The sequence below is a fragment of the Mustela nivalis genome (assembly GCF_964662115.1).
Source record: "Mustela nivalis genome assembly, chromosome: 12".
Lineage (NCBI taxonomy): Eukaryota > Metazoa > Chordata > Mammalia > Carnivora > Mustelidae > Mustela > Mustela nivalis.
This window is the reverse complement of record NC_139031.1, coordinates 13978363-14002404: the sequence shown is the minus strand read 5'-3', so window position 1 is coordinate 14002404 and position 24042 is coordinate 13978363. Positions and strand designations below refer to the sequence as shown.

The 24042-nt window shown below is 44.0% G+C and overlaps 1 protein-coding gene across 1 annotated transcript; it reads right to left on the bottom strand.

Annotated features, from left to right (window-relative positions):
- Positions 1-1278: 1278 nt before the first annotated feature.
- Positions 1279-23378, bottom strand: LOC309845670 (zinc finger CCCH-type antiviral protein 1-like). Its single transcript, XM_082693957.1, has 3 exons — positions 21530-23378; positions 4561-4696; positions 1279-2373 (listed from the first exon to the last, which is right to left on the bottom strand). Exons 1-3 carry the CDS (start codon positions 21835-21837, stop codon positions 2065-2067), a joined length of 753 nt encoding a protein of 250 aa, XP_082550083.1. The 5' UTR covers positions 21838-23378; the 3' UTR covers positions 1279-2064.
- Between the last annotated feature and the right edge of the window lie 664 nt (positions 23379-24042).

Here is a 24042-nt window from a genome sequence, read left to right as displayed (position 1 = left end):
CGAGTATCCAACCAGGGATGAAGGGACAAACAAAATGGGGCATATACATACAGTGTGGAGCGTTACACAAAGCAAAATAAGCCAGTGTCTCAAAAAGACAAACCACATACGATTCTATTTATATTGGTCCCTAGAGTAGTCCTATTCATGGAAACAGAAAGCAGAATGGTGGTTCCCAGGGGCTGGGCAGAGGAGGAAGGAGGTGTTGCTTCACAGGTATGCAGTTTCAGTTCTGCAAGATGAACGGAGTCTTAGAGATTGGCTGCAAAACAATGTGAGTGGACTTAATGCTGCGGAACACTTAATAATGGTTCATACATTTCCTGTTCTTTGAAACATAGGTTGTATTCACTCTTGTCTGATATCACTTACAGCAAAAAGATGCAATTTATAATTTTTTACTTTTATATAATGCTGTCCAATAAACATTTTTATCTTTAAAAAAAAAAAGGTTCAGATGGGGGGGCACCTGGGTGGCTCAGTCACTAAGCGTCTGCCTTTGGCTCAGGGTCCTAGGATTGAGCCCCACATCCTGTGCCCTGCTCAGTAGGAAGCCTGCCCCTCCCCCACCTTGTGTTCCCTCTCTTGCTGTGTCTCTCTCTATCAAATAAATAAATTAAATCTTCTATTTTAAAAATGGTTCATATGGTAAATTTTGCTAGGTATATTTTTACTGCAATTCTTAAATTATATATAATTTATATATATATAAATATATATATATATATATATATATATATATATTCCTTTTTTTGAAAAGGAAGGACATACTAGAACATGGGTTGGACGAACATCGAAGACATGAAATGAAATGAAATGAAATGAAATGAAATGAGCCCATCACAAAGTATATATCCTATATAACTCCCCTTCTATGAAAATGTTGGAGAGGTCAAATTCATAGAGACGGAAAACAGAATGGCAAGTTGCTAGGCGCAGGCACGGGAAGGAATGGGGTTATTGTTTACTGTGTACAGAGTTTCAGTTCCGGAAGATGGAAAAGTTCCAGGGATCGATGTGGCGATGGCCAACAACAGTGTGAACATAATACCATGATGTACACTTAAAAATGGCTAAAGAGGTGGGGGGGGCGCCTGGGTGGCTCAGTGGGTTAAAACCTCTGCCTTCAGCTCAGGTCATGATCTCAAGGTCCTGGGATAGAGCCCCTCAGCGGGGAGCCTGGTTCCTCCTCTCTTTCTCTGCCTACCTCTCTGCCTACTTGTGATCTCTCTCTCTGTCAAATAAATAAATAAATAAATAAAATCTTTTTAAAAAAATGGTTAAAGAGGTCAATTTTATGTTCTCTTATCACAACTTAAAAGGTAAAAATAAATACATTTTTAAAGAAATAGTATTAAGGACTGTGAATTAAATTGTGTTTGCTTTGCATTAATGCTAGACTTCCTGTATTAATTGTACTGTGGTTATGGAAAAGAGTGGCTCTGTTTTAAGGAAGTGCATGCTTCTATACACAGGTGTACATGCTTCTATACACAGGTGTGATGGCTCCTGAAAGCAGCGTACTCAAACGCTCTGCCCACAAAAATGTTATGTGTGTGCGTGTCAGTGTTGACAGGTGCACAAAGATGGAAAGAAAGTGACAAAACAATGGCCACAAAACGCTACTGGGACAAAATGATAATAGCTGGGGTGGGGGGGAAGCTTTTGAAAAACAATAGGGTGGCTCAGTCCATTAAGTGGCTGCCTTTGACTTGGGTCAGGATCCTAGGATCCTGGGATGGAGTCCCGCATTGGGTTCCCTGCTCAGCAGGGAGCCTGCTTCTCTTTTCCCTCTGCCTGCCACTCCGCCTACTTGTGCTTTCTCTCTCTCTGACAAACAAACAAATAAAATCTCTTTAAAAAAAGAAAAGAAAGATGATAAACATTTGAGCAAACTGGGGGGTGGAGAATGCTTAGCATTCAAATCAAGTTGCAGAATTGCATATATGCTATGATTATAACGCAGTAAAAGTATGCATACGTACAGACAAGGTCTGAAAGCAACAACAGTCTCACGTGGGGAGGTAGAATGATTCTAGGCAAAGTCACACTTCCCTTGTGATTTCAGTTTGTTTCTGTTTCCTCTGTTAATGGAAATGTGAAAAGTGGAAAGCAGTTACCTCTGTGCCCGGAGTGTTTCTTTGGGCTGTGTTTGCTGTTGCAGATGTCCTGGATGTTCTGGACCACGCTGGAGCTGAGCCCGTGCTCCCTCATGATGGCCAGCACCCTTCTGTCCATCAGGTTATGGGACCTGAGGCAGTTGGGGTAGCCACAGTTCCCTCGGGTGAAGTGCTCGCAGATGTGGAGCCTTTCACACTGTGGATATTTGTTGCAAGTCACTTTTCGACCCTCTCCCTTGTAATTTTTGCATATCTGCAGAGAAAGAAACAGACAATAGCCAGGGACATTAACCCCTTCCCGCATCTACCACAGTCATTAAGGAAAGCCTAAGTCAACAAAAATGTTGGCGGGGAGCAGAGGTACACCGAAGGAAAAAAATACAGGGGTCTTTCGCACTCATTAGATTAGTTGTATTCAACCAATAATTAATTTGGGGTAGAAGAGGACTGCCAGCTGGCTAAACGAGCCGTGAATTTAATCACCCTTTGGAAGAATCAAAGTAAGATATGGCCATGGCCAGCTGCAGAGAGGCCCAAACAAGACCCAAAAGGAGCCCTACATTACAAAGGAACCCCAAAGAGGAAGGTTATCAAGTCATTCTGCAATTGAGGGGAAGACCTGGCTAGCTCAGATGGTAGAGCATGTGACTCTTGATCTCAGGGTTGTGAGTTCGAGCCCCACATTGGGTGTGGAGATTACTTAAAAAATAAAAATTTTTAGGAAAAAAAAAAGAAAAGGACCTGTGGGTCTCCCTTGCAGCTGTTGTCCCTGCAAGGCAGAACATGACCAGGGTTCTCAAAAGGTCAACTAAAGAAGGTAATTTTTCTATTTCTATGTAAATAGCCCTGCAGACATGGAGTTCTTACTGAAAAGAGGGCATACGGATTTCTTGCTGAGGTATTGTTATGGAGGCTGGACCCTACGAAACAGGAAGCAGCGGATTTCAAAGTCCAAAGTCCGAAGCCCCAGCCCTGGACCCAGCTCTGTGACGTCACCTGAATTACCTACTCCCCGCGCCTCTGTCTCCTTTGCTGTGAAGGAGCAAAATATTTGCTCTGTCCTCCTAACCCAAGGTATTGAGTGGATTACATAATAAAATATGTAAATGTCCAAAATATAAAATGCACTGCCCATGTTTGAATCGTTACACAAAAGAATCCCAAAGATCAGAACATTTATAAACTGTTCCAACAGATGGAGCAGGCCGGATCCTCCTGGTTCGCTGCGATCTCTCTGGGAGGCAAGGGCCTTCAGACTCTAGCAACGACAATTTAGGTACGCAGACAATTTCGAAAACCTGATTCAAGTAGCTATCACTGCTCTCATGCCTAGTATTCAGATTTTAGACTCTAGACCAGCAGGGTTCTAAGTGGGGTCCCTGGAAACTTGCTGGAAATGCAAATCCCCAGACCCATCCCCACGTCTACAGTCAAGACCGCCCGAGGTGGGGTTCAGCACTCTGATGTAACAAACCAGGTGATTCTGAGGCTCACTACAGTTTGAGAACCAGCGTCCTCAAGGCTCTGGCAGAAAAAGAACGATTCACAACTTCACAAATGACACCTTGGTTAACGATCCTAGGACGGTTCTAATGAGTAGGTAAGAATGCTCCTGGCCTTGATTAGGACAGGACCAATGACAGCATTTCTACGTTTAATAAGCACATTGACATTTTACAAGCTTATAAACCAGGAAGTCAGGTTTACCGGATGCTTTTATGTTCTCACAAGGCAAGGCACAGTGAGGAAGTGTGAACTCTCAGAGGTCTTGTCTACTGCTGCCTCCAACATTTAATTCAGTGCCCACCATTTGCAGGCTCCTAAATGTCAGTCGAACGAATGCACAACCGCAAATGACGTTGAGACCCAGAAGGAGTCCCTGCTTTGTACCAGATCACACAGAGTCAGGACCGTGAAACTACTCCGCTTACTCTTGTTAAGAAAATATGTATGGACAATATGCAGATGAATGAGTGTGGCTGGGTTCCAATAAAACCTCATTCGAAAACCAGGTGGCAGGCCAAATTTGGCCCCTAGGCCATACTTTGATGAACTTGGATCTAGACTGTCAAGTGACAGAGAAATAAAATGACATTTCATTTGAATCACTCCATTTTGAGGTTTCACTGGTGCAACAGCTTTGCCTATAATCCTCAACCAATATACCCTATTGTCTTCCAACACCTCAATTCAAAGACCATCTCCTTCCAGGAAGCCACCTAGATGGACAGCATCCCCTAGTCCTTTATCTTCAGGTCACTTCAAATAGGAAGGAAATTGCTGGAATCTTTAGGTCACTGAGCAACAGTCACCTGTTGACTGCTCTCTGCAGAGCCTGGTGGTAACTTTGAGTCCTTTGTGTTCCTATTCCAACACATCCATGACCCAACACGGCCGCTCAGACCCTCCTTGCTGCTTCAACTAAGGAATCGTAACTTACCTCAGGCATAAAAAATGGGTCACTTTGGAGGAGGAGCACAGCTAATTCCTTTTGGTTCAGTCCAGAGAGCTCATGGTTTTTCAAGACCTTGAAGTTCTCTTCTGAGAGAACGTTGTGAGAATATTTGCACAAATTCCTGGAAAAAGACAAAAATCGTCAGTGTTTCCATGACACAGAAGTAAAGAAAACCAAATCATCCAGGGAACTCTCAGCTATTGGTGCCCACATCCTTTGGTAACTAATCCTGCTTAGAGAACACATTTTAAAAATATAAATTGATGAAACAGTGGGGGTACAGGGGATGTATTTTTTAAAGATTTTATTTATTTGTTTGAGAGAGAGGGAGAGAGTGCGTGTGTGTGCACACTCAGGGAGGAAGACATGGGGGCTCGATCCCACAACCCCAAGATCACAACCTGAGCAAAAACCAAGAGTCAGACGCTCAACTGAACGAGCCACCAGGTTCCCCAACACTGTATTTTTTCCACAAATTATACACATCTGTATTTCAAATTGCTGCAATGCTTCTTTAAACAGTATCTCCTCCAATATACATTATTAGGGGGAAAAACTGACAAAGAAACGAAAATCAATTTATTGGAAATGATTGCCCACTGAGGGACAGAGATGAATTAGGGAATACATCTATGGACTTGGGGCACCTGGGCTGGTTCAGTCCATAAGGCATATGACTCTTGATCTCAGGGCTGTGAATCTGAGTCCCACGTTGGCTGCAGAGATTACTTAAAAATAGAATCTTAAAAAAAAATACGTGTATGGACTGACAATAAAAGTGAATGAGAAACGAGATTCCATTTATCAGTTTTTTAATATTTTATTTATTTGAGAGAGAGAGAGCATGAATGGGGAGGGTGGGCAGAGGGAGAGGGAGAAGCAGACTCACCACTGAAGAAGAAGCCCAATGCGGGGCTTGATCCCAGACCCCTGGTATCATGACCTGAGCTCAAGGCAGACCTTTTAAAGATTTTATTTGTTTGTTTGTTTGTTTGTTTGTCTGTTTGTTTAACAGAGAGAGAAAGAAAGAGACAGCATGAGAGGGGGAAGGGTCAGAGGGAGCAGACTCCCCATTGAGCAGTGAGCCCAATGTGGGACTCGATCCTGGGACTCCAGGATTGTGACCTGAGCTGAAGGCACTTGCTTAACCAACTGAGCCGCCCAGGCGCCCCTACTTATCAAATGTTTTAATGATACAAAATTATCCATTGCTTTCTTTCTCCTATGTCTTATATACCAGTGTATACTTATATGATCTGTGACTACAAAGAAATGGAACAAGCTCTTAGTTGCATGTTTCAAAACAACTCTACAGAAAAAGAAATAGAAATCCCTGCACTTTAAGTCATCAACAGCCTAGCTCCGCACTGTCCAGGAGAGCACACTCTATGATCATGGAATTGTTCTGTAATCTGAGCTCTCCGAATATGGCTATCAAGCATTTGAAACACAGCTAGCAATGCTTCAGAACTAAATTTTCCATTTTACCTTATTTTAATTAATTTAAACTCGAATAGCCACCTGGAACTAGTGACTAGCATCCCAATGGCAGAGACCTAGGTCTTCGGTGTTCAAAGTGTAGTGGGAGAACCAGTAGTATCACCATGGCCACAGAGCTTGTCAGAAATCCAGAGTTTCAGGCCCCACCCTAGTTACACTGAATCAAAATCTGCCTTTCAACAACATCCCCAAATGACTTAATGACATTAAGGTCCTTAGATCATTGAGAAACCCTGATAGTCATGTTGTTTTCATTAGACAAAAGTAATTGGGCAGTTATCAGTGTCCACATAACAAAATGATTCCAGTTTTTGACTTACATACACTACCCACAATTATAGCCAAAGTCCTCAGCTTTATGGTTTTAATAGTTATTAATATGACAGATATTAATATTTTCTAGTTTGTACAACCATCATCAAATTATCAGGTGGTTAAGTATGGCTGGTTTTCACTATATAAATAGCATGGCTACAATTACCTTTGTACAAATAACTTCCCATCTTCTACAATATTCTCCTGGGATTTATTCTTTTTATTCCTTTGGGACTATTGCCTCAAAGGACAAAATAATTTTCTTGGCAGCTTGTTTCACTTTGATCTACTGCTCTCCAGGAAACATACCAGCAATCTGTGAGTGTCTCTATTTCCTGCAAGCACATTAACAAGGAGTTTTATCACCTTTGCTAGTTCAGTAGGTATAAAATAGACTTGTGCTTTAAATTTGAAATTTATTTATTTAAAAGACTGAAATATTACCAAATGTTGGCTTGATGTTTATAGTTCCTTTCCCTTACTTCCTTACTATTTGTTCATATTTTTTAACTGTCTGTAGTAGGGAACGGTTACTGACCTACAGGTTTGTAACTGTTCTTTATACTTTTAAAAATTATTACCAGCTTGTTTATTTCAAATAGTTTTGAATTTTTTCTCTTTTTACCAAGAACTTTAATTAAGGTTGCTGTTGCTAAATTTTTATGTGATCAGACCCTTCCAATTTTCTTTCATGGTCCTAATAATTTTTTTAAAGAATTTTTATTTATTTATTTGACAGGGAGAGAGAGAGACAGAGAGAGAGGGAACACAAGCAAGGGGAGTGGGAGAGGGAGAAGCAGGCTTCCCACTGAGCAGGGAGCCTGACGCAGGACTCAACCACAGGACCCTGTGATCATGACCCAAGCTGAAAGCAGATGCTTAACAACTGAGCCACCCAAGGGCCCCTCTCTTTCATAATTTTAATACTTGAGGTCTTAATTCCTCCACTATAGTAGAATAACTATAGTAAACCATTTTGTTTCACTTGTAAAAGAGATATCTTCAACTATAATTCTTTAAAACATCTGGAGCTTATTATGACAAATTGTGTCAGAAAGGGAGAGAAATGCTTTATATCAACTTTTCTGAATAATAATCCTATTCTTTTTTTTTTTTTTTTTTAAGAGGGAGGGAGGTAGGAAGTGACAGAGGGAGAAGGAGAGAGAAAATCTTAAGCAGGTGCCATGCCCAGCATGGAGCCCCATTCAGGGCTTGAACTCACAATCCTAAGATCATGACCTGAACCAAAATCAAGAATCAGATACTTAACAGACTGAGCCATCCAGGTGCCTCTCAATGATAATCGTATTAAATAGGATTCCTCTCGTATTATTCTGTAATTCTGGACTATTTTGTGTTAATCTTGTAATTTAGAACTCTTGGAATCTCTATTGGGATTTTATCAATCTATAGTTCTGCTTTAAATCTAATACAACTTAAATCTCCTTTGTGCCATATTTTAAATATTAAAGGAATAATTTATCACATCATTGGCTTACTCCTTTTCCAAAAACTCTTTAGTGTGCTTACCTGCTATTTTCTCTATATAAATTTTACTAAGGTTTTGTCAATTTCCATACAAATATCATATTGAGAATCTAATTTGTGTTAACTCCTTAAATTAGATCAGATATTATGTCATCTTAACTACGTTAATCTTCTGGTTCCAAAACAGAAACACTCTCTCCATTTATTCAAGTTTTCTTTTTCTTTTTTTTAAGATTTTTTTTTCTTTATGTAACAGAGAGAGAGATCACAAGTAGGCAGAGAGGCAGGCAGGCGGCGGGGCGGGGGGGGGGGGGGTGTAGGCGGGGAGCAGGCTCCCCACTGTGCAGAGAGCCTGATGTGGGGCTTAATCCCAGGACCCTGAGATCATGACCTGAGCTGAAAGCAGAGGCCTTAACCCACTGAGCCACCCAGGCGCCCCTCAAGTTTTATTTTTCTTATGGAGAATTACAATCTTTCTTTTAATAGTTTTCTTTCATTTCCCAAATATTAAACATTCATCTATTGCCACTATTTTTTAGTTGTTTGTCACCCATAAGCAGAAATGCAAACAACTTTGCAAAACCATCTTAATGAAGCTGATAATTTTTTTTTTTTACAGACAGAGATCACAAGTAGGCAGAAAGGCAGGCAGGGGGCGGGGGAAGCACACTCCCTGCTGAGCAGAGAGACCGATGCGGGGCTCAATCCCAGGACCCTGGAATCATGACCTGAGCCGAAGGCAGAGGCTTTAACCCACTGAGCCACCCAGGAGCCCCATGAAGCTGATAATAGTTTTAATGTGACCATCTAGATAAAAGTTATTCTCTAAAAATTAATCTCTAAAAGTCACTTATTCTGGGGTGCCTGACTGGGGCGCTCACTCAGTAGAGCACATTTGAGCCCATGTTGAGTATAGAGATTACTAAAAAGTTGGGGGGGGCACTATTCAAATGCTGGTCTGGGTGTAAGGCGTTTCTGAAACCCTCTGGAGTTGCCTTCAGATCTAGCTATGGAACTGCCTTCAGAAAAAAAAAAAAAAAAAAAATCACAGAAACAATGATTGTGTCTGCTACCCTCTAAGCCCTCAAGAACCAACCGGCCCTCCCATGCACTTTGCTTCATAGAGAAGTCCAGGGCAGCTGAGCAGGCTCCGGTGACAGCCTCTATTCTAGCCATTTCCTCAGGTGGGCCTTCTGCGTCTCTGGCACTCCTTGATAAAGCTGACTTCAGCTCTCTCAGCTTGCGTTGGGGTTCTGTGGTTTCCGATAAAACTGCTCCCAGCAGTCCCCACCAGGACCCTCTGCAGCTGGGCTACAACTCCACCTTATCACTCCTCCCACCCGCCATGGGAGGGGGGAATCTGGAGAGAATCGACATTGAGGGGGAGGGGGTCCTCGGCCTCCAGTCCAGGCAGAAAACCGCGCTATCACCAGATGAATGGGAGACTCCTTAGCTAGAAGGCCCCTCACTCCACTGGCCAGAGCCATTAATGATCCCCCCCCTTGCTACTGATGAATCACAGAACTCTACCTCTGAAACTAATAATACACTGTATGTTAACTGATTGAATTTAATAAAAAAAAAAAATGATCCCCTTGCTGTGGAGCTGAAAATGACCTCGGTGAAATAAACACCCCATCCCTGGACAGGTTTCACCTTCTGTCTCTGAGATACATGACAACTGTTCCTGGAAAGGAACTGAGAATCTTTGCTTTCTCTTTAATCTCTAATGCAGACGTTGTCCGACCACCCTTGCCAAGACGATGGCCCCTCTCTTATGGCAAAATCAGAATCACGGAAGAGGACCCAGCCCCTCTCCAGGTCACAGCTAGATGCAGCAATGGTCCTACCTGTCCTAGCTGAGAAGAAGTAGGGTACTTCCAAGTTCCCCGAAGTCAACATTTCCTGTAAATAACTAGAGGCCACCAGGCAGCCTAATGGTTCTATCCAGAACCCTGAGTCTCCAGACTTTCCGTGCTCACCCAAGACAATCACGTCTGGCACTGAGCTGGCCGGGTCCTTGCTGCAGCCTGTCGGAAGGAGGCTCAGTTTCACCATCACTTTTCACCTCTACCCTCAGGCAAACTGCTTACTCCTCTAATGTCCTCTGGGACACTCACTCTGTACCCAGCTTCAGTCGGCAACAACCACGTCTAGCCTTGGTCTCTAACCAACAGTGTCCTCCTGGGGAAACCCTGCTCCATTTTCCTACATTCCCTGGGCTGCTCCCCACTTCTCAGAGGCTTTTCTCTTTGCCTAATTTTCCCTTTGCCTAATTTCATACTGGTCTGCCACGAGGGTGGGGCAGTTCGTGCTCATCTCCTCCGGAGTCAGCCAGGGAGGACGAAACTGACGTTTATTACATGTTTACTAAGTGACAGGAACTCTCCATCTGATATTTAATAAGTAACATGGTACGCCTATGAGGAAGCAGTTTACTTTTTACTTTGGGAAACTGAGGCTGATAAAATGAGAAATCAAAAATGAAATAAAATGAGGAACTCCAAGGTAACTCAAATAAGAGGAAGATCTGATGAGTGAACCCCCATCTCAAAACAAAACAAAACAAAAACACAGAATCTGGAAAAACAAAAGCAGATCAAAACTTTTCCAAACCAAAAAGGTGGGGGAGGAGAAGGAAAAAAAAAAAAGCCCATCTGGATTATTTAAAGCACTGTTCCCAATGCACGTGAATCTGTGAAGGGTGGGACTAGGCACACGGCACGACAGAAACTACTTCTTAGGACTGGTGTTGGGGAGACAAGTTCAGCAGAACCCGCCACTATTAGGGCTTGACGGAGATCGTGACTTAGGTTGAAGGCAGCAGAAGCTTCCTTCCCACATCCTGCTCATCACTAAGCCAGTGGTTCTCCAAGTGAGGTCCCCAGACTAGCATCACTGGGTCAGAAATCAAATTCTCAAGCCCCATCTCAGCTACTGGCTGGGTCTCAAACTCTTGGGGTGCGTCAGAATCTTCTAGAAAGTTTGCTAGGACATAGATTACTGGGCTCCACCCCCAGAGTTTCTGATAGGTGGGTGGGTCTGGGGTGGGGACTGTGGATGTGCACTTCTGACAAGCGCCCAGGTGATGCTGCTGCATGTCGGGACCAGGGCTCCACCTGGGAAGATGGAGACTTGAGCTGCCTTCTCGGGGAAAGGCAAGTGAGCGCACAGTGGCAGGGGCTCCCCCTTTCCCAATCCCCTCCCAACACCTGCCCCCAGCCTCACACAGAGAACAAACCATTATGAACTGCCCAGGGGAAAACAAGGGTTTGCAGAATTCTGCCTGCACTTGGAGCAGATAAACTTCAAACAGCATGAGCTGGGATAGGAGATGATAACTTAAAAAAAAAGGAACAAAGATGGCCTTGGAAGAACATAATCGTCTCCTTTTCAAGAATCTCTGGCCAAAACCTAAAAACAAATGACCCTTTTACATTTCTCTTCCAGTCACAGAACAAAATGTTATTTTAACCCAGGCAATAAATCCTCCCCCACACCTTGGAGGAGGGCTGGGCGGCAGAGTGGCTCTCATCCCTGGCTACACATAATAATCAACTGGGGAGTGTTTAGAAACACCTAAGCCTAACCCTCGAAGACAGACTTAATCGGAGAGGGGGGACAGGTGATTCCACCGTGCAGCGGGAACTGAGAATTGCTAGTTGGACTCGTCCGATCAGAGTCTGAGCTCGGTTCTGGAGCTAGAAGGTCACCTCGGAGCCCTTGTGCTTCCCAAGCTGGTCAACACAGAGCCAGCTCTGGGCTCCATAACCAGACCAACTGGGAAAAGATAACAATCTTGGGGGGTGGGTTTGACAGTAATTTGTCTCAAAATACCCCTCCCCTTCTCCACTCACTCCCTCTGCTCCCCAACACCTTGTGGACAGGGGCTGATAAAAACAAAGATAGAGTTGATTTGTACAGAAAATAGGAAACAGGAAACAGCTCACCATGCTATAAACCAGGGGGGAAAGGAACCAGGAGGTGTAAAAGATAAAATCTAGCAAATGCTGGCCTAAAGAGGAAAATGTCACTGATCAAAAACAACCGTAATGAAGTATTATTTCAAAGCCATGAGACTCCCGTTCCCTATGTCTGTACTGCTGATGTTCAAGGTTAAACCGCCAGGCTACTAGAGATAGGGGTGGCTCTGTGAATCTGGGAGTCCTGGGGAGAATTGGAGTGGGCCAATAGAGAGCACCAGAAGCAGGATAAGGGACCGTGTAGGGAAAGAGAAAGCGTGGGGCTGAAGAAAGGAGATGACTCTAGCCACGACTGCGCTATCCAGAACCTACAAGGTGCAAAGAAGAGCAGGCCGGCCAACTGCGGCCACAGAGCGAACTCCAGGTGCACCTGCTACAGACAGGAATGCACCTCGTTGGCTGCAAGACTCTGGGCAGCAGAGGGCAACAGGAGAGGACCACACCTACAGAGGATGGGGGTTGGAGGGCACCAAGGACCTGCATGTAGTCTACTGCACCAAGAGTGGGGCACCCAGAAATCATCTCTCTGTCACTGCAGAGAATGCCTCCCATCCCCAGTGCTCCAAGTTAGTGTTGCCCATTAGAATCACCTAGGGAGGGGCGCCTGGGTGGCTCATTGGGTTAAAGCCTCTGCCTTCGGCTCAGGTCATGATCTCAGGGTCCTGGGATGGAGCCCCACATCGGGCTCTCTGCTCAGCAGGGAGCCTGCTTCCTCCTCTCTCTCTCTGCCTGCCTCTCTGCCTGCTTGTGATCTCTCTCTGTCAAATTAATAAATAAAATCTTTAAAAAAAAAAAAAAGAATCACCTAGGGACTTCTAAAAAAGCTCAGTGCCCTAGTCATACTCCAGACCCAATAAATTGGAACCTGTTGCGGGGGAGGAGCCGGGCTTCGGGATTCTTTTTAAAGACTCCTCAAGTCATTCCAAAGGGCAGCAGAGTCTGGGAACCATCTCCCTAAGTCCACATCAGGACTGAGAAAAGGCGTAGGAAGCGAAGAGTAAAGGGTTCCGGGGTGCTGGTGGTTTTGCCAGAATCTTGATGATTAGACAAAGGGAGCCCCCAAGATCCTCTCCTCACAAAGGTCCCTTCCCTTCTCCTCCTCAACATGAATCCTTTTGGAAGTAAAGAGAAAGATTCAAATAGACTAGAGAGAAAGACTAATAAACTGGTTTGAAGATTCCTTTCGCGGGAAAGAAAGGGGCAGAAGCCTCTAGAACAGGCTGTTTGCCACAGAGAGCATGTGCTCAATAAGTATTTGTTGAGGGAGTGGCAAGAATGCCCCACGTCCCCGTGTGACCAGTAACAGGTCACCCTAACCTTGGAGAAAGCAATCCTTTTCTTCAACTCCTGTTTACTCTGCACGAAAGAATCCATCCCACTTCTCTTTTATGCCCTCAGAGTCCGAAGCCACATATAACCCCGCTTTTGCAATCTGCCAGGAAGCACACCCCTGCAAAAGAATCCTAGGCGAGGCCGAAAATGCAGATCCTCAGGCCCAATCCACCCTCCGCAACCACCCCCCACCGCCTCCGCCGCAAAACCGGGATCTTTGATGTGGGACATGGAAATCTGCGTTGAGTAAGCTCTCCCCCAAGTGATTCAGATATATATCAAAGTCTGAGACGTACTGCTCCAAAGCTGGTTACCTACCACACCCTAGGAGCTATCCAAAACTGATACCTCAGGGTACAGCCAAAAAAAAAAAAAAAAAAAAGTTACAACTCTTTATATACATTTTTACTTAAAAAAAGTAAAAAATTATTGCCTGGGCTATAAGAGACAGAGAAGTAGGGAGGATAATCGGTTAACTCAGAAGGTCCACAAGATGACCTTTAGAACAGAAATTTTCTTCTTCCTTTTTCTAATAGAAATTGCCTGTATCCATTGGTGTATAACCAATGGGGTATATCCATTCATCAAGACTCTTCAGCCTGGAGATGCTGGGGTGTCTCATTCGGTTAAGCAGCTGCCTTCGGCTTGGGTCATGATCTCAGCGTCCTCAGATCAAGTCCCACATCGGGCTCCTTGCTCCGCAGGGAGCCGGCTTCTCCCTCTGCCTCTGCCTGTCACTCTGCCTGCTTGTACTCTCTATCTCTCTGACAAATAAATAAATAAAATCTTAAAAAAAAAAAAAAAAGACTCTTCAGCCTGGGTACTTTTAAATGGGTTCATTCTACTGTATGTAAATCATAGAAAGTTGATTTTAAACGTTTTTTAAAAGATGAAAACAATGGGGCACCTGGGTGGCTCAGTGGGTTAAGCCGCTGCCTTCGGCTCAGGTCATGATCTCAGGGTCCTGGGATCGAGTCCCGCATCAGGCTCTCTGCTCAGCGGGGAGCCTGCTTCCACCTCTCTCTCTCTCTCTCTGCCTGCTTGTGATCTCTGTCTGTCAAATAAATAAATAAAATCTTTAAAAAAAAAAAAAAGATGAAAACAAGTGAGTCAATATTTAATATCCAAATTAAGAATTAACGTTAGTTATGTGATTTTTAAGTAAATACATACATAATCAGAGTACATGCTCAAAATGTTCTCTACGGAGAGGGCTTTAGAATCAAAATGTTTGAAAACTATTCCCCTAGGTGACCTGATGCTCTGAGTGGGTATGAAACAGATGAAAAACTTTCTCAGGGAGGAGGAGCAAAAAAGATGGCAAAACAGGGCTCTGCTCTCTCCTCAAAACCCAAGTCCAGCTCCTCTGTTCTGACTTAGTGAAACTGACTCTTCACTGGGCCTGAAATCCTAAGTCTTCCTGGATTCTTTTACTCCTTTTCACCCTCATTCTGGGGCCTTGCCAACCCCAGAGTAGCCTATAGGTAAAGATCAAAGACACCTGTTTGGAAGTAAATATGGCCAGGAACTATAAGCAAATTAGAACCCTTTTACAGAAGGAAAACAACCCTGCATTCATTTTCTCTGTTCACTCTGGCCATCTCTCCATTACGTAAAAAGTAGAAAGTATTTTGTTGGCAGATGCTTCCTTGTCCCTTACTCAACATTTCATCAAGATTCACACTATCCTATCACTCATAATGTCCTTACGTCCCTTAGCTTAATTTCTGCAGAAAGTGGCAGGAATTGAAAGTCAGAATCAGCCAAGTGAAAATAAACATGAAGCAAATCTAAAAAGGGAATAGAAATTCCCAAATGATTCCGATGGGGCACGCCCCCCTCTGGGCCCTGATACCGCCATCAACCTGACAGCTAGACTTGGCAGACAGAGCACACTCAGTAACTAACTGAAGGGACTTCCAGGAAGACTCCAGCTCTGCAAATACACCACACAGATGACATGTGACATGCAAAAGTAAAAGGCAAACCTTCAAAACAAGTGTCAAAACTGTGTCTGGCTAGACACAGTAGGACAAATACTGTATGATTCCATTTGCAAGAAATATCCAGAATGAGGCAAATCCATGGAGACGACAGGTAGATTAGAAAGGGGTGGACAGGAGAGGGGAGAACAGGATGACTGCTGATTGGTGTAGGGTTTCTATGTGGGCTGAGGAGAATGTTCTGGAACCAGAAAATGGCAATGATTGCATATCATGAACATACTTATCGCCATTGAACTGTATGCTTCCCACCCCACCCCCCGCCACCACCCAGTCTGGAGGTCATTCTTCTTTTTTTTTTTTTAAATTTTAATTCCAGCATAATTAATACACAGGGCTATACTACTTTCAGATGTCTGTTTAGTGATTCAGCAGTTCTATCCATTTACTCAGTACTCAACAAGATTAAGTATGAACTATGCACTTGGAAATGGCAGGGGGAGTAATACAGGGATACTGGTCAAAGGATGCAAATCTTCAGTTATAAAATGAATATATTCTAGAGACCTAAGGTACACCATGGTGGCTATAGATGATAATACTGTATACTTGAAATCTGCTAAGAAATCTGCTACTTTCTTAGATCTTAAGTGTTATCATCATCAAAAAAAAAAAGGCATAAACAGATGAGGAGATAGATAGGGTAATTAGCTTGATTGAGGACATTATTTTACAATGTACACATATATCAAAATATCACAGGGGCACCTGGCTGGCTCACTCCATGCAGCATGAGGCTCTCGATCTCAAGATCTGGAGTTTGAGTCTCACTTTGGGGGTACAGATTACTTTTAAAAATAAAAACAAAATACCACATTGTATACCTAAGTATATACAATGTTTCTTAGTCAATGGTACCTTATAGAAGCTGAAGAGAAAAAAAGAACAGTATTTATCTCTATCACCTCTAAGATGAGGGAGATAACCAAGAAAGGGAATTCAGGCGTGTCTGGGTGGCTTAGTCAGTTAAATGTTGGACTCTTGATATCGGGGTTCAAGTCCCATGGCAGGCTCCACACTGGGCATGGAGTCTACTTAGAAAAGAGAGAGAGAGGGGCACCTGGGTGGATCAGTGGGTTAAAGCCTCTGCCTTCAGCTCAGGTCATGATCCCAGGGTCCTGATCAAGCCCTGTATCGGGATCTCTGCTCAGCAGGGAGCCTGCTTCCTTCTCTCTCTCTGCCTCCTCTCTTGCCTACTTGTGATCTCTGTCTGTCAAATAAATAAATAAAATCTTTAAAAAAGAGAGAGAAAGAGAGAGAGAAAGAGAGAATTCGGGGGACAGTTAAATGAGTAATATTGTATTTCTGAAGCTGATTCATGTGTACACAGGTAACTCATTGGATGCTTTATATATTTTCATAAGAGTTAAGTATCACATAATAAAAACTTTAAAGAGAAAATTCTTTTAAAAATTGGAACATTAACATATCATTTTATGGCCTTGGAATTGGATAAACTAAAAAAAATTCTGATAATGCCAAGTGCCAGCCGGCATTATCTTATTATATTATCTTATTATATAAGATGGGGAAACTGGGACTCTAAAACAGGAAACTCTTTGTCAGAATCTGGAAAAGTTGAAGCTGTGCGACCATTCAGCCCAGCAATTCCATTTCCTCATGACCTAGCTACTCTGGAGAAGCACCAAGGGACATGTATATTCTTGACAGCAGGATTTTCTACAGCAAAAAAACTGGAAATATCCCAAATGACTGTTCCTGGGGTCACAGGTACTGAACTATGCCAGAAATCACAGAATGAAATACTATACAGCCGTTAAGATGAATAAATTAGATCCTTATGTATTACTAGGGATATATCTCCAAAGCATAACATTGAAAAAAATTCTCAAAAATATAAAACAATACTGCATTTTGTACAAGGATACAAACATGTACATGAGGAAATCATAGAATTCATGGAGGGGCAGAAGACACACCATAAATCCTGATAGAGGTTGCTTCTGGGGAGAGAAAGGAATGAGACTAGGAAATAGAAAATAATGTTTGGCCTGTTATGGCTTTTATTGTATCTTAAAAGAAAAGCAAAATGAAAAGCCTAAGTATTTCTTATTCTGGGAGGTGAGTGGTAAGCTTATTTATCTTGTATTTTCTTTTATATAACTTTTGTTATGTTTTTAGAATATAGATTAATACTCTGATGCTTGTTATATTATTCTTTGCAGGGCACCTAGGCAGCTCAGTCAGTTAAGCGTCTGACTTTGGCTCAGGTCATGATCTCAGGGTCCTGGGATCGAGCCCCATATCCAGCTCCCTGCTCAGCAGGAAGCCTTCTCTTTCTCTCTCTGCCATTCCCTCAGCCTATGCTCTCTGGCTCGCTCTTTCTCTCTCTCTCTGTCAAATACATAAATAATTTTTTAAAAAGAATATTATTCTTTGCAATCTGCTTCCCCCCCCCAATCTATTAAATAGTCAATTAAACCTCTTCCATCTAACTACCCCACCCAAAGTTACAATTAACCAAACAGGAAAGGCATACAAACAGGAAAGAGCCCAAAGGAAACACCCACATTGGCAAAAACCGCAAAGCTAGTTGAAAACACTAGAGAGCCTGCTTCACACAGTTAAACGGTCATGCTTGGAAGAAAAAAACAAAAAAATACAAACAAACAAACAAAAAAAAAACAAACCCAGAAAACAAAAAACCCACTCAACTTGAATTAATGGAAGATCCTACTTCACAGAGTTACTTCCCCACGTTAAGTAGCTTGTTAAGTAATCGTGCTGTTGGATCTGGGTTCAACAACTCTGCCAGCTATCTGCTCTGTGGCCTTCTGGAAATTTCTAACAGCTCTGGGTCTGAATTGACTTCTATTAAGAAAGGATTTATAATATCTACTTCCGGAGTCATGGAAAAGACCATCTTGGACACCATCTCTAAACTGCTTGCCATCATGCTTGATACGTAGTTATTTGTTCAATAAATGGTAGTTAACTGTTTGCATCAGAACTGGGATCAGAACTCCACATATATGTGGGCATATATTTTGGCAAAGCAAATGGAAACATCCCAACTGATGTACCAAAACAAGGAAATACCCAACACTGAAGCAAGCATGTTCACTAAGGTGTACAGCTAAAAGCATTGTGAGAGGGGCACTTGGGTGGTTCAGGTCATGCATGATCCCAGGGTCCTGGGATCGAGCCCCCGCTTCAGGCTCCCTGCACAGCAGGGAGCCTGCTTCTCTCTCTCCCTCTGCCTGCTGCTCCTCCTGCTTGTGCTCTCTATCAAATGAATAAATAAAATATTTTTAAAAATTTAAAAAAAAAATAAGACCCATGTAAGAAAGACTAGAACTACAGGATAGATAGGAGAAGTCCTATCTATGAATATAAAGGAATTTTTATATAAAGCAGTATAGAGGAGATTTTATAAGTCCAGCAAAATGCAAACTGTCCTCAGGCAACTGATAGAAGTATCACTTGGTCAGCAGATCCCATTAACCTGCAGGAAGTCCTTAGACTCCTACATGTCAAGTTTTAGATTTTATAAATTTCTCAGAAGGGGGAATATTTCTAAAACACACTTGGGGAAAAAACACATTTTTAAGTTTTGAGTTTAAAAAAAAAGTTCTCCCAAGGGCCCTATTATGAGGACAAAATACACTTTAATGGATAAAAATTTGTAATTCTCTCTAATTCAAAAGTGATGAAAAAGGAAATAAAAAAATACAACTAGACGAATATATTTAAGAAGTGAAAATTTATCGCTTCACTAAAAGAAAAAAAAAAAACTTTAATGAATTCCCCAGAGGAGCCATCCAAATTTGAAAGACCGAATTAGCCCTGTATCCTATCTCTCCTTTTAAAATACATAAAAGTCCTGGTTAACAACCCAATATAGGAGTTTAAAATGGTTTTGATGTTTCAAACCACACACACAAAAATACAATAATATCCATAAAACAAAAAACTAAAGTTTCTAAAAAAAAAAATAAAGTGTCTAAACATATTGTGTATAAGAAATTGCAAGTTTCTTTACATATGGGTATGTAACATATTTAAACAATTATGGATTATATCTTTGTAGGTTTCTTCCTGAAAATGCAAGTCCTATCATAAAACCATCAGGGAAATTTGAATGCCAACCATATATCAGATTATATTAAAATTGTAATTGCAAAAATTTGTGATTGTTATACTATAGTTATGTTAATAATAAAACAGAGTCCTTACGCTGTAGAGACACTAAAGAATTTACGGAACACATAATCTCCGGGATTTGGTTGAAGATAACACATTAGGCGCTGGGGACAGGGATGGAGGGGAAGAAATAAATGAAACAAGACTGACCATATTTTGAAAACTGTTGACTTGAAATGATGGGTACCAAGCACGTCATCATTCTCTTTTCTGTAATATATTTTGAAACTATCTAGAGTAAAAAATTAAAATATAACAGATATATATATTTAAAACTAAAAGCCAACCTCGTTGAATTTTTAGTAACAGATCAGAAAAGCACCAAAAAAAAAAAAAAAGGAAGAAGATAAATCCCTTCAACTCTGCTGTTATTCAGGATAGTACTAGAATGTTCCTTCCCTTTCTATCCTCCACCCCCTGCCCTTCTTCCACCTCCCAGATTTCCTGGGTCGCTGTGATTTGGCGGATTCCCTCTATACTCATTCATAATTTACCAAAACTTAGAAACCAACTTTCAATTTGGTGCTTCCCAACATATTCAATAAATATATGTTTTTTTTAATAATGGAGCACATTCAGCACTTTTTAAGAAGTTTCACCATTTTGTCCTAAAAAAAAAAAAAAATGTTTTATCTCATCTACCTCATCCATTTAAAACACCAGTCTTGGGGCGCCTGGGTGGCTCAGTGGGTTAAACCCTGTGCCCTCGGCTGGGGTCATGATCTCAGGGTCCTGGGGTCAAGCCCCGCATGGGGTTTTCTGCTTGGCAGAGAGCCTGCCTCCCCCTCTCTCTCTGCCTGCCTCTCTGCCTACTTGTGATTTCTGTCTGTTGGATAAATAAATAAAATCTTTGAAAATAAATAAACAAACAAACAAATAAAACACCGGTCTTTTGTATGCTTTCCTACACACATACTGGGGTGAGTAATCCAAAGGTTTTTGCTAACAAGCACAAGATCAAAAGAGTGATGGCCACCATTTTGGACACCAAGACACCACTTAAAGTTTTTAAGGAGGGGCCAAGTGTAGAAAGTGGTATATCAAGAAAAATAATTGAGCAAGAGTGCACAGGGACAGAAAAGATGGGGAGAACGACTATGGTCAGAGAGAATCATTCACTAATTGAACAAGCATTCAATCACAAGTGGGATGGATGAGGCAGACCCAGCTGGAAGGGGATAGGAGCCCTCAAGGAAAGGGCTCGGTGATGAAGGTACTGTGAAGGGTGAAGAAGGGATTGGGGCAGTGCCAGACACCCTGCCCTGGAGGAAAGAGGATGAGTGTAACCGGCTGGCAGCACATCCAGGTACAGATGTTGCTCGGACACTGGGGAAAGAAGAACCCAGAGGTAGCAGGAAGGCGGAGGCAGCCCATATACTCATGGGAGCCATCTTTGTAGATGTGACAGCTGAACCCAAGGGAGTGAGCTCTCCTCGGGAGAGACTGGGAAGACAGGTCAAAAGGCTTAACCCAAAACCTCGGGGCACACTATACTAAAGAGGCAACAAATGAACAAGTGGAAACCCAGAAGCAGCTGCCCGGGAGAGCCGCCGCACTCTTTCAAAGCGGTCCCAAGAGCGGGCAGTCACCCGCTCAAGCCACCACGGAGAACTTGGGGCAGGAGCGCTGGGAGAAGACACTACTTCGTCGGTAACCTCGAAGAGGACCATTCTGGCCAGGTGGTGCGGACTAGCCTCAGAGATCAGGGAGGTAATAATGAGGGGCATGGAGGGGGCTGGGAACCGAAGGCCAAGCAGGGCCAGCTCGCTGCGGCACAGACAATCCGGGCGCGGAAAGGGACGACGGTAGCACAGAGGGAAAGACTCACGATTCCACACAGGGGAGGCGTTTCCCTTCCTTCCCAAACCTGCCTCTGAATGCTCTAGACCCAGGCTGACCCAAAACTACTGTATTCCTCTGGGGGTGGGGAGATGAGCGTGGTCTTCCCCGGGGCGATGGGGAGTTAGCCAAATCGAGGACAGGTGTGGAGGCGCTGGGCGCAAAGGAACCGCCAAGTGCAGGAGCGCTGGCGGGGCCGGGGAAGCACAGGCGCGAGACTGGCGGTACGAGGTCCCCACGAGGGCGCGCCCCTCGCGGAGCAGCGCCCCTGAGAGTGCTCCCAGACCTGAGCCTTGCGAAGCCGCCACCCCCTCCCTCTCGTGCACTCACCGATCCGTCTGCGTATAGTTGCACCGACCCAGCAGGTTGAGCTTGCAGAGGTGCAGGTCTTCGCAGGGTCTCTGGCAGAACTTGCGACGGCAGACCCGGGCTCGCGTGGTGGCCACCACGGACCGGGTGATCCCTTCCCTGCCGCCCGTCTCCAACAGCACGAAGCGGTCGGGCCCAGCCTCCTCCAGCACCTCGAGGAGCTGCCCCTCCGGGAGCCTTATCTCTTCGAGCAGCGCGTCCAGGGCCATGCGGCCCCCGTGGGCGCACAGGACTTTGGTGATGAAGCAGCACACCTCCGGGTCCGCCATGGCGCGCTGCGCTCTCCGGCCGAGACGCCGGACTCTGCTCCGGGGAGAATCGAAACTTACTGGAATCCGGGGGCGGGCGCGGGCGGTGCGCGGGCGGTGCTCGGGCGGGCGCGCCCCGGGCCAGCGAGCGCGCGCTCCTCGCCGCCGTTAGTCGAACCAGGCGCTTTCGCTTTCCTGCTCGGCCCCGGGTCGAGAGGCCAGAACTCACCCACCCGAGCCCGGTGGCAGGCTGCAGGTCACCCGCGACGGCCGCCGAATGCGAAGAGAGTGGACGGCGCGCGCCGATATGCGGGCCACCGCCGCGACTGACCGACCCCTCGATCGCTTCTGGGCTCCGCGAGGATGACGTTCCCCAGCTGGAGCCCGCGAGGCTTCTTCCGAAAGAAGAGAAACTAAAAGTGATCTGGGGCTCTGGTGGAGTTTTTATAAGCCAGCCCAAGTGGCGAATGACGCGCGTCTTGGGAGCCCCCTTGAGGAGGTTTCTGTTCTCCACCCCACCCATTCCGGGAAAGCACAGAACGCAGCGCGCAGGGCTGGGCACCCTACCTCCGTTAGAAGCCAATCTTCTCTACGACTCCAAAGCTTCGATGCTACGATCCTCGATCTGTACTTGGGGAAGTAATGCTGCGATCCTCGATCTGTACTTGGGGAAGTAATGCTGCGATCCTCGATCTGTACTTGGGGAAGTAATGCTGCGATCCTCGATCTGTACTTGGGGAAGTAATGCTGCGATCCTCGATCTGTACTTGGGGAAGTAATGCTGCGATCCTCGATCTGTACTTGGGGAAGTAATGCTGCGATCCTCGATCTGTACTTGGGGAAGTAATGCTGCGATCCTCGATCTGTACTTGGGGAAGTAATGCTGCGATCCTCGATCTGTACTTGGGGAAGTAACTTGAGCAAACACAGCCATCAGGGTGGAACCTGCAGGCTACCCGAGGTTCCCCATATCGGGCCCCCACACCCCAGATCGTGATCCACCCAGCCAGGACCTATGTGCTCTTTCTCCCCCAGCACCATGCCCTCTTAAAGAACAGCGACGAGTGCTCTTCCTCGTTCGTTTTTGTTTTTGTTTTTTGCCTTTTCAAGGGCTTTTAGAAGAGACACTTCTTGATGTTTTCTTGCCTGCCGTGGATCGGTAACAGGGGGGCCGCAGGCACCGCTTAATTCCCAAAAGCAAATGGTCACAGGCGTGCTTAGACGTATGCCAAGATCTCAGGTAGGTCTCTCTCTCTTCAGATATTTGGACAAGGCCTTATCCCTTGCGGAGACCCTCTTGGACTCCCAGGATGGGTATAAAGATTATTTTAAAAAGAAGACATTTGAGCTACAGAAGACGCAAAAAGAAATTTTATCTGAAATTCTCTTAATCTGAAAGCGGAGCCTCCCGAAGACACCGCTACCATTAACCTCCTTCAAAGGGAGCTTCCTGCTAATTCAGCTGCCCGGAAGAGACAGACTGGCCCATTCCATTAGCCTCAGAAAGCCCAATAGAACTTTCTATACTCTCCCATTGAAGCCCTAAAATAAACTCTTTTATTATATATATATATATTAATATATATATATTTAAGATTTTATTTATTTGACAGAGAGAGAGAAATCACAAGTGGCGGGCAGAGAGAGACAGAGGAGGAATCAGGCTCCCCTTGGAGCAGAGAGCCCGTGTGGGGCTCCATCCCAGGACCCTGGGATCATGACCTGAGCCGAAGGCAGAGGCTTTAACCCACTGAGCCACCCAGGCGCCCCAATAAACTCTTTTATTAAATTGACTTAAATAAATTGACTTATTAAACTTATTAAAGTTTATTAAACTTATTAAACTTATTAAAAATTAAAATAAATTGACTTATTAACTATAAATTGAGGTATATAAACTTCAGCTATTCCAGGACTTTTCCATTACTGGGAGCTCCTCCCAGCTCCCAAAGTGAAAATAAACCTCTTCCTTTCCCTGTTGATCTGTCTATTGTTAGTTAATTTGCAGATCCCCAACCACCCTATCCAAGTTGGAAGAAGAAAAAGGTTTTCCTCCCAACACTCCCAGGTAAAATAAATGGGTCATTGATCAGATAGTTGTGTTTTTTTAATGATACATTTGATTGTCAACTTAGAAATTCTTAAAAATGGGAGTGCCTGGCTGGCTCAGTTGGAGGAACATACAACTTTCTTTTCTTTTTTTCTTTTAATATTTTATTTATTTAT

Coding starts and splice junctions, on each gene's coding strand:
- LOC309845670 (XM_082693957.1), bottom strand. CDS start 21,837: ATGGCGGACCCGGAGGTGTGCTGCTTCATCACCAAAGTCCTGTGCGCC. Junction 4,697..21,529: donor AACTATACGCAGACGGATCG/GTGAGTGCACGA, acceptor GTCTTTTTCCAG/GAATTTGTGCAAATATTCTC. Junction 2,374..4,560: donor ACCCATTTTTTATGCCTGAG/GTAAGTTACGAT, acceptor CTTTCTCTGCAG/ATATGCAAAAATTACAAGGG.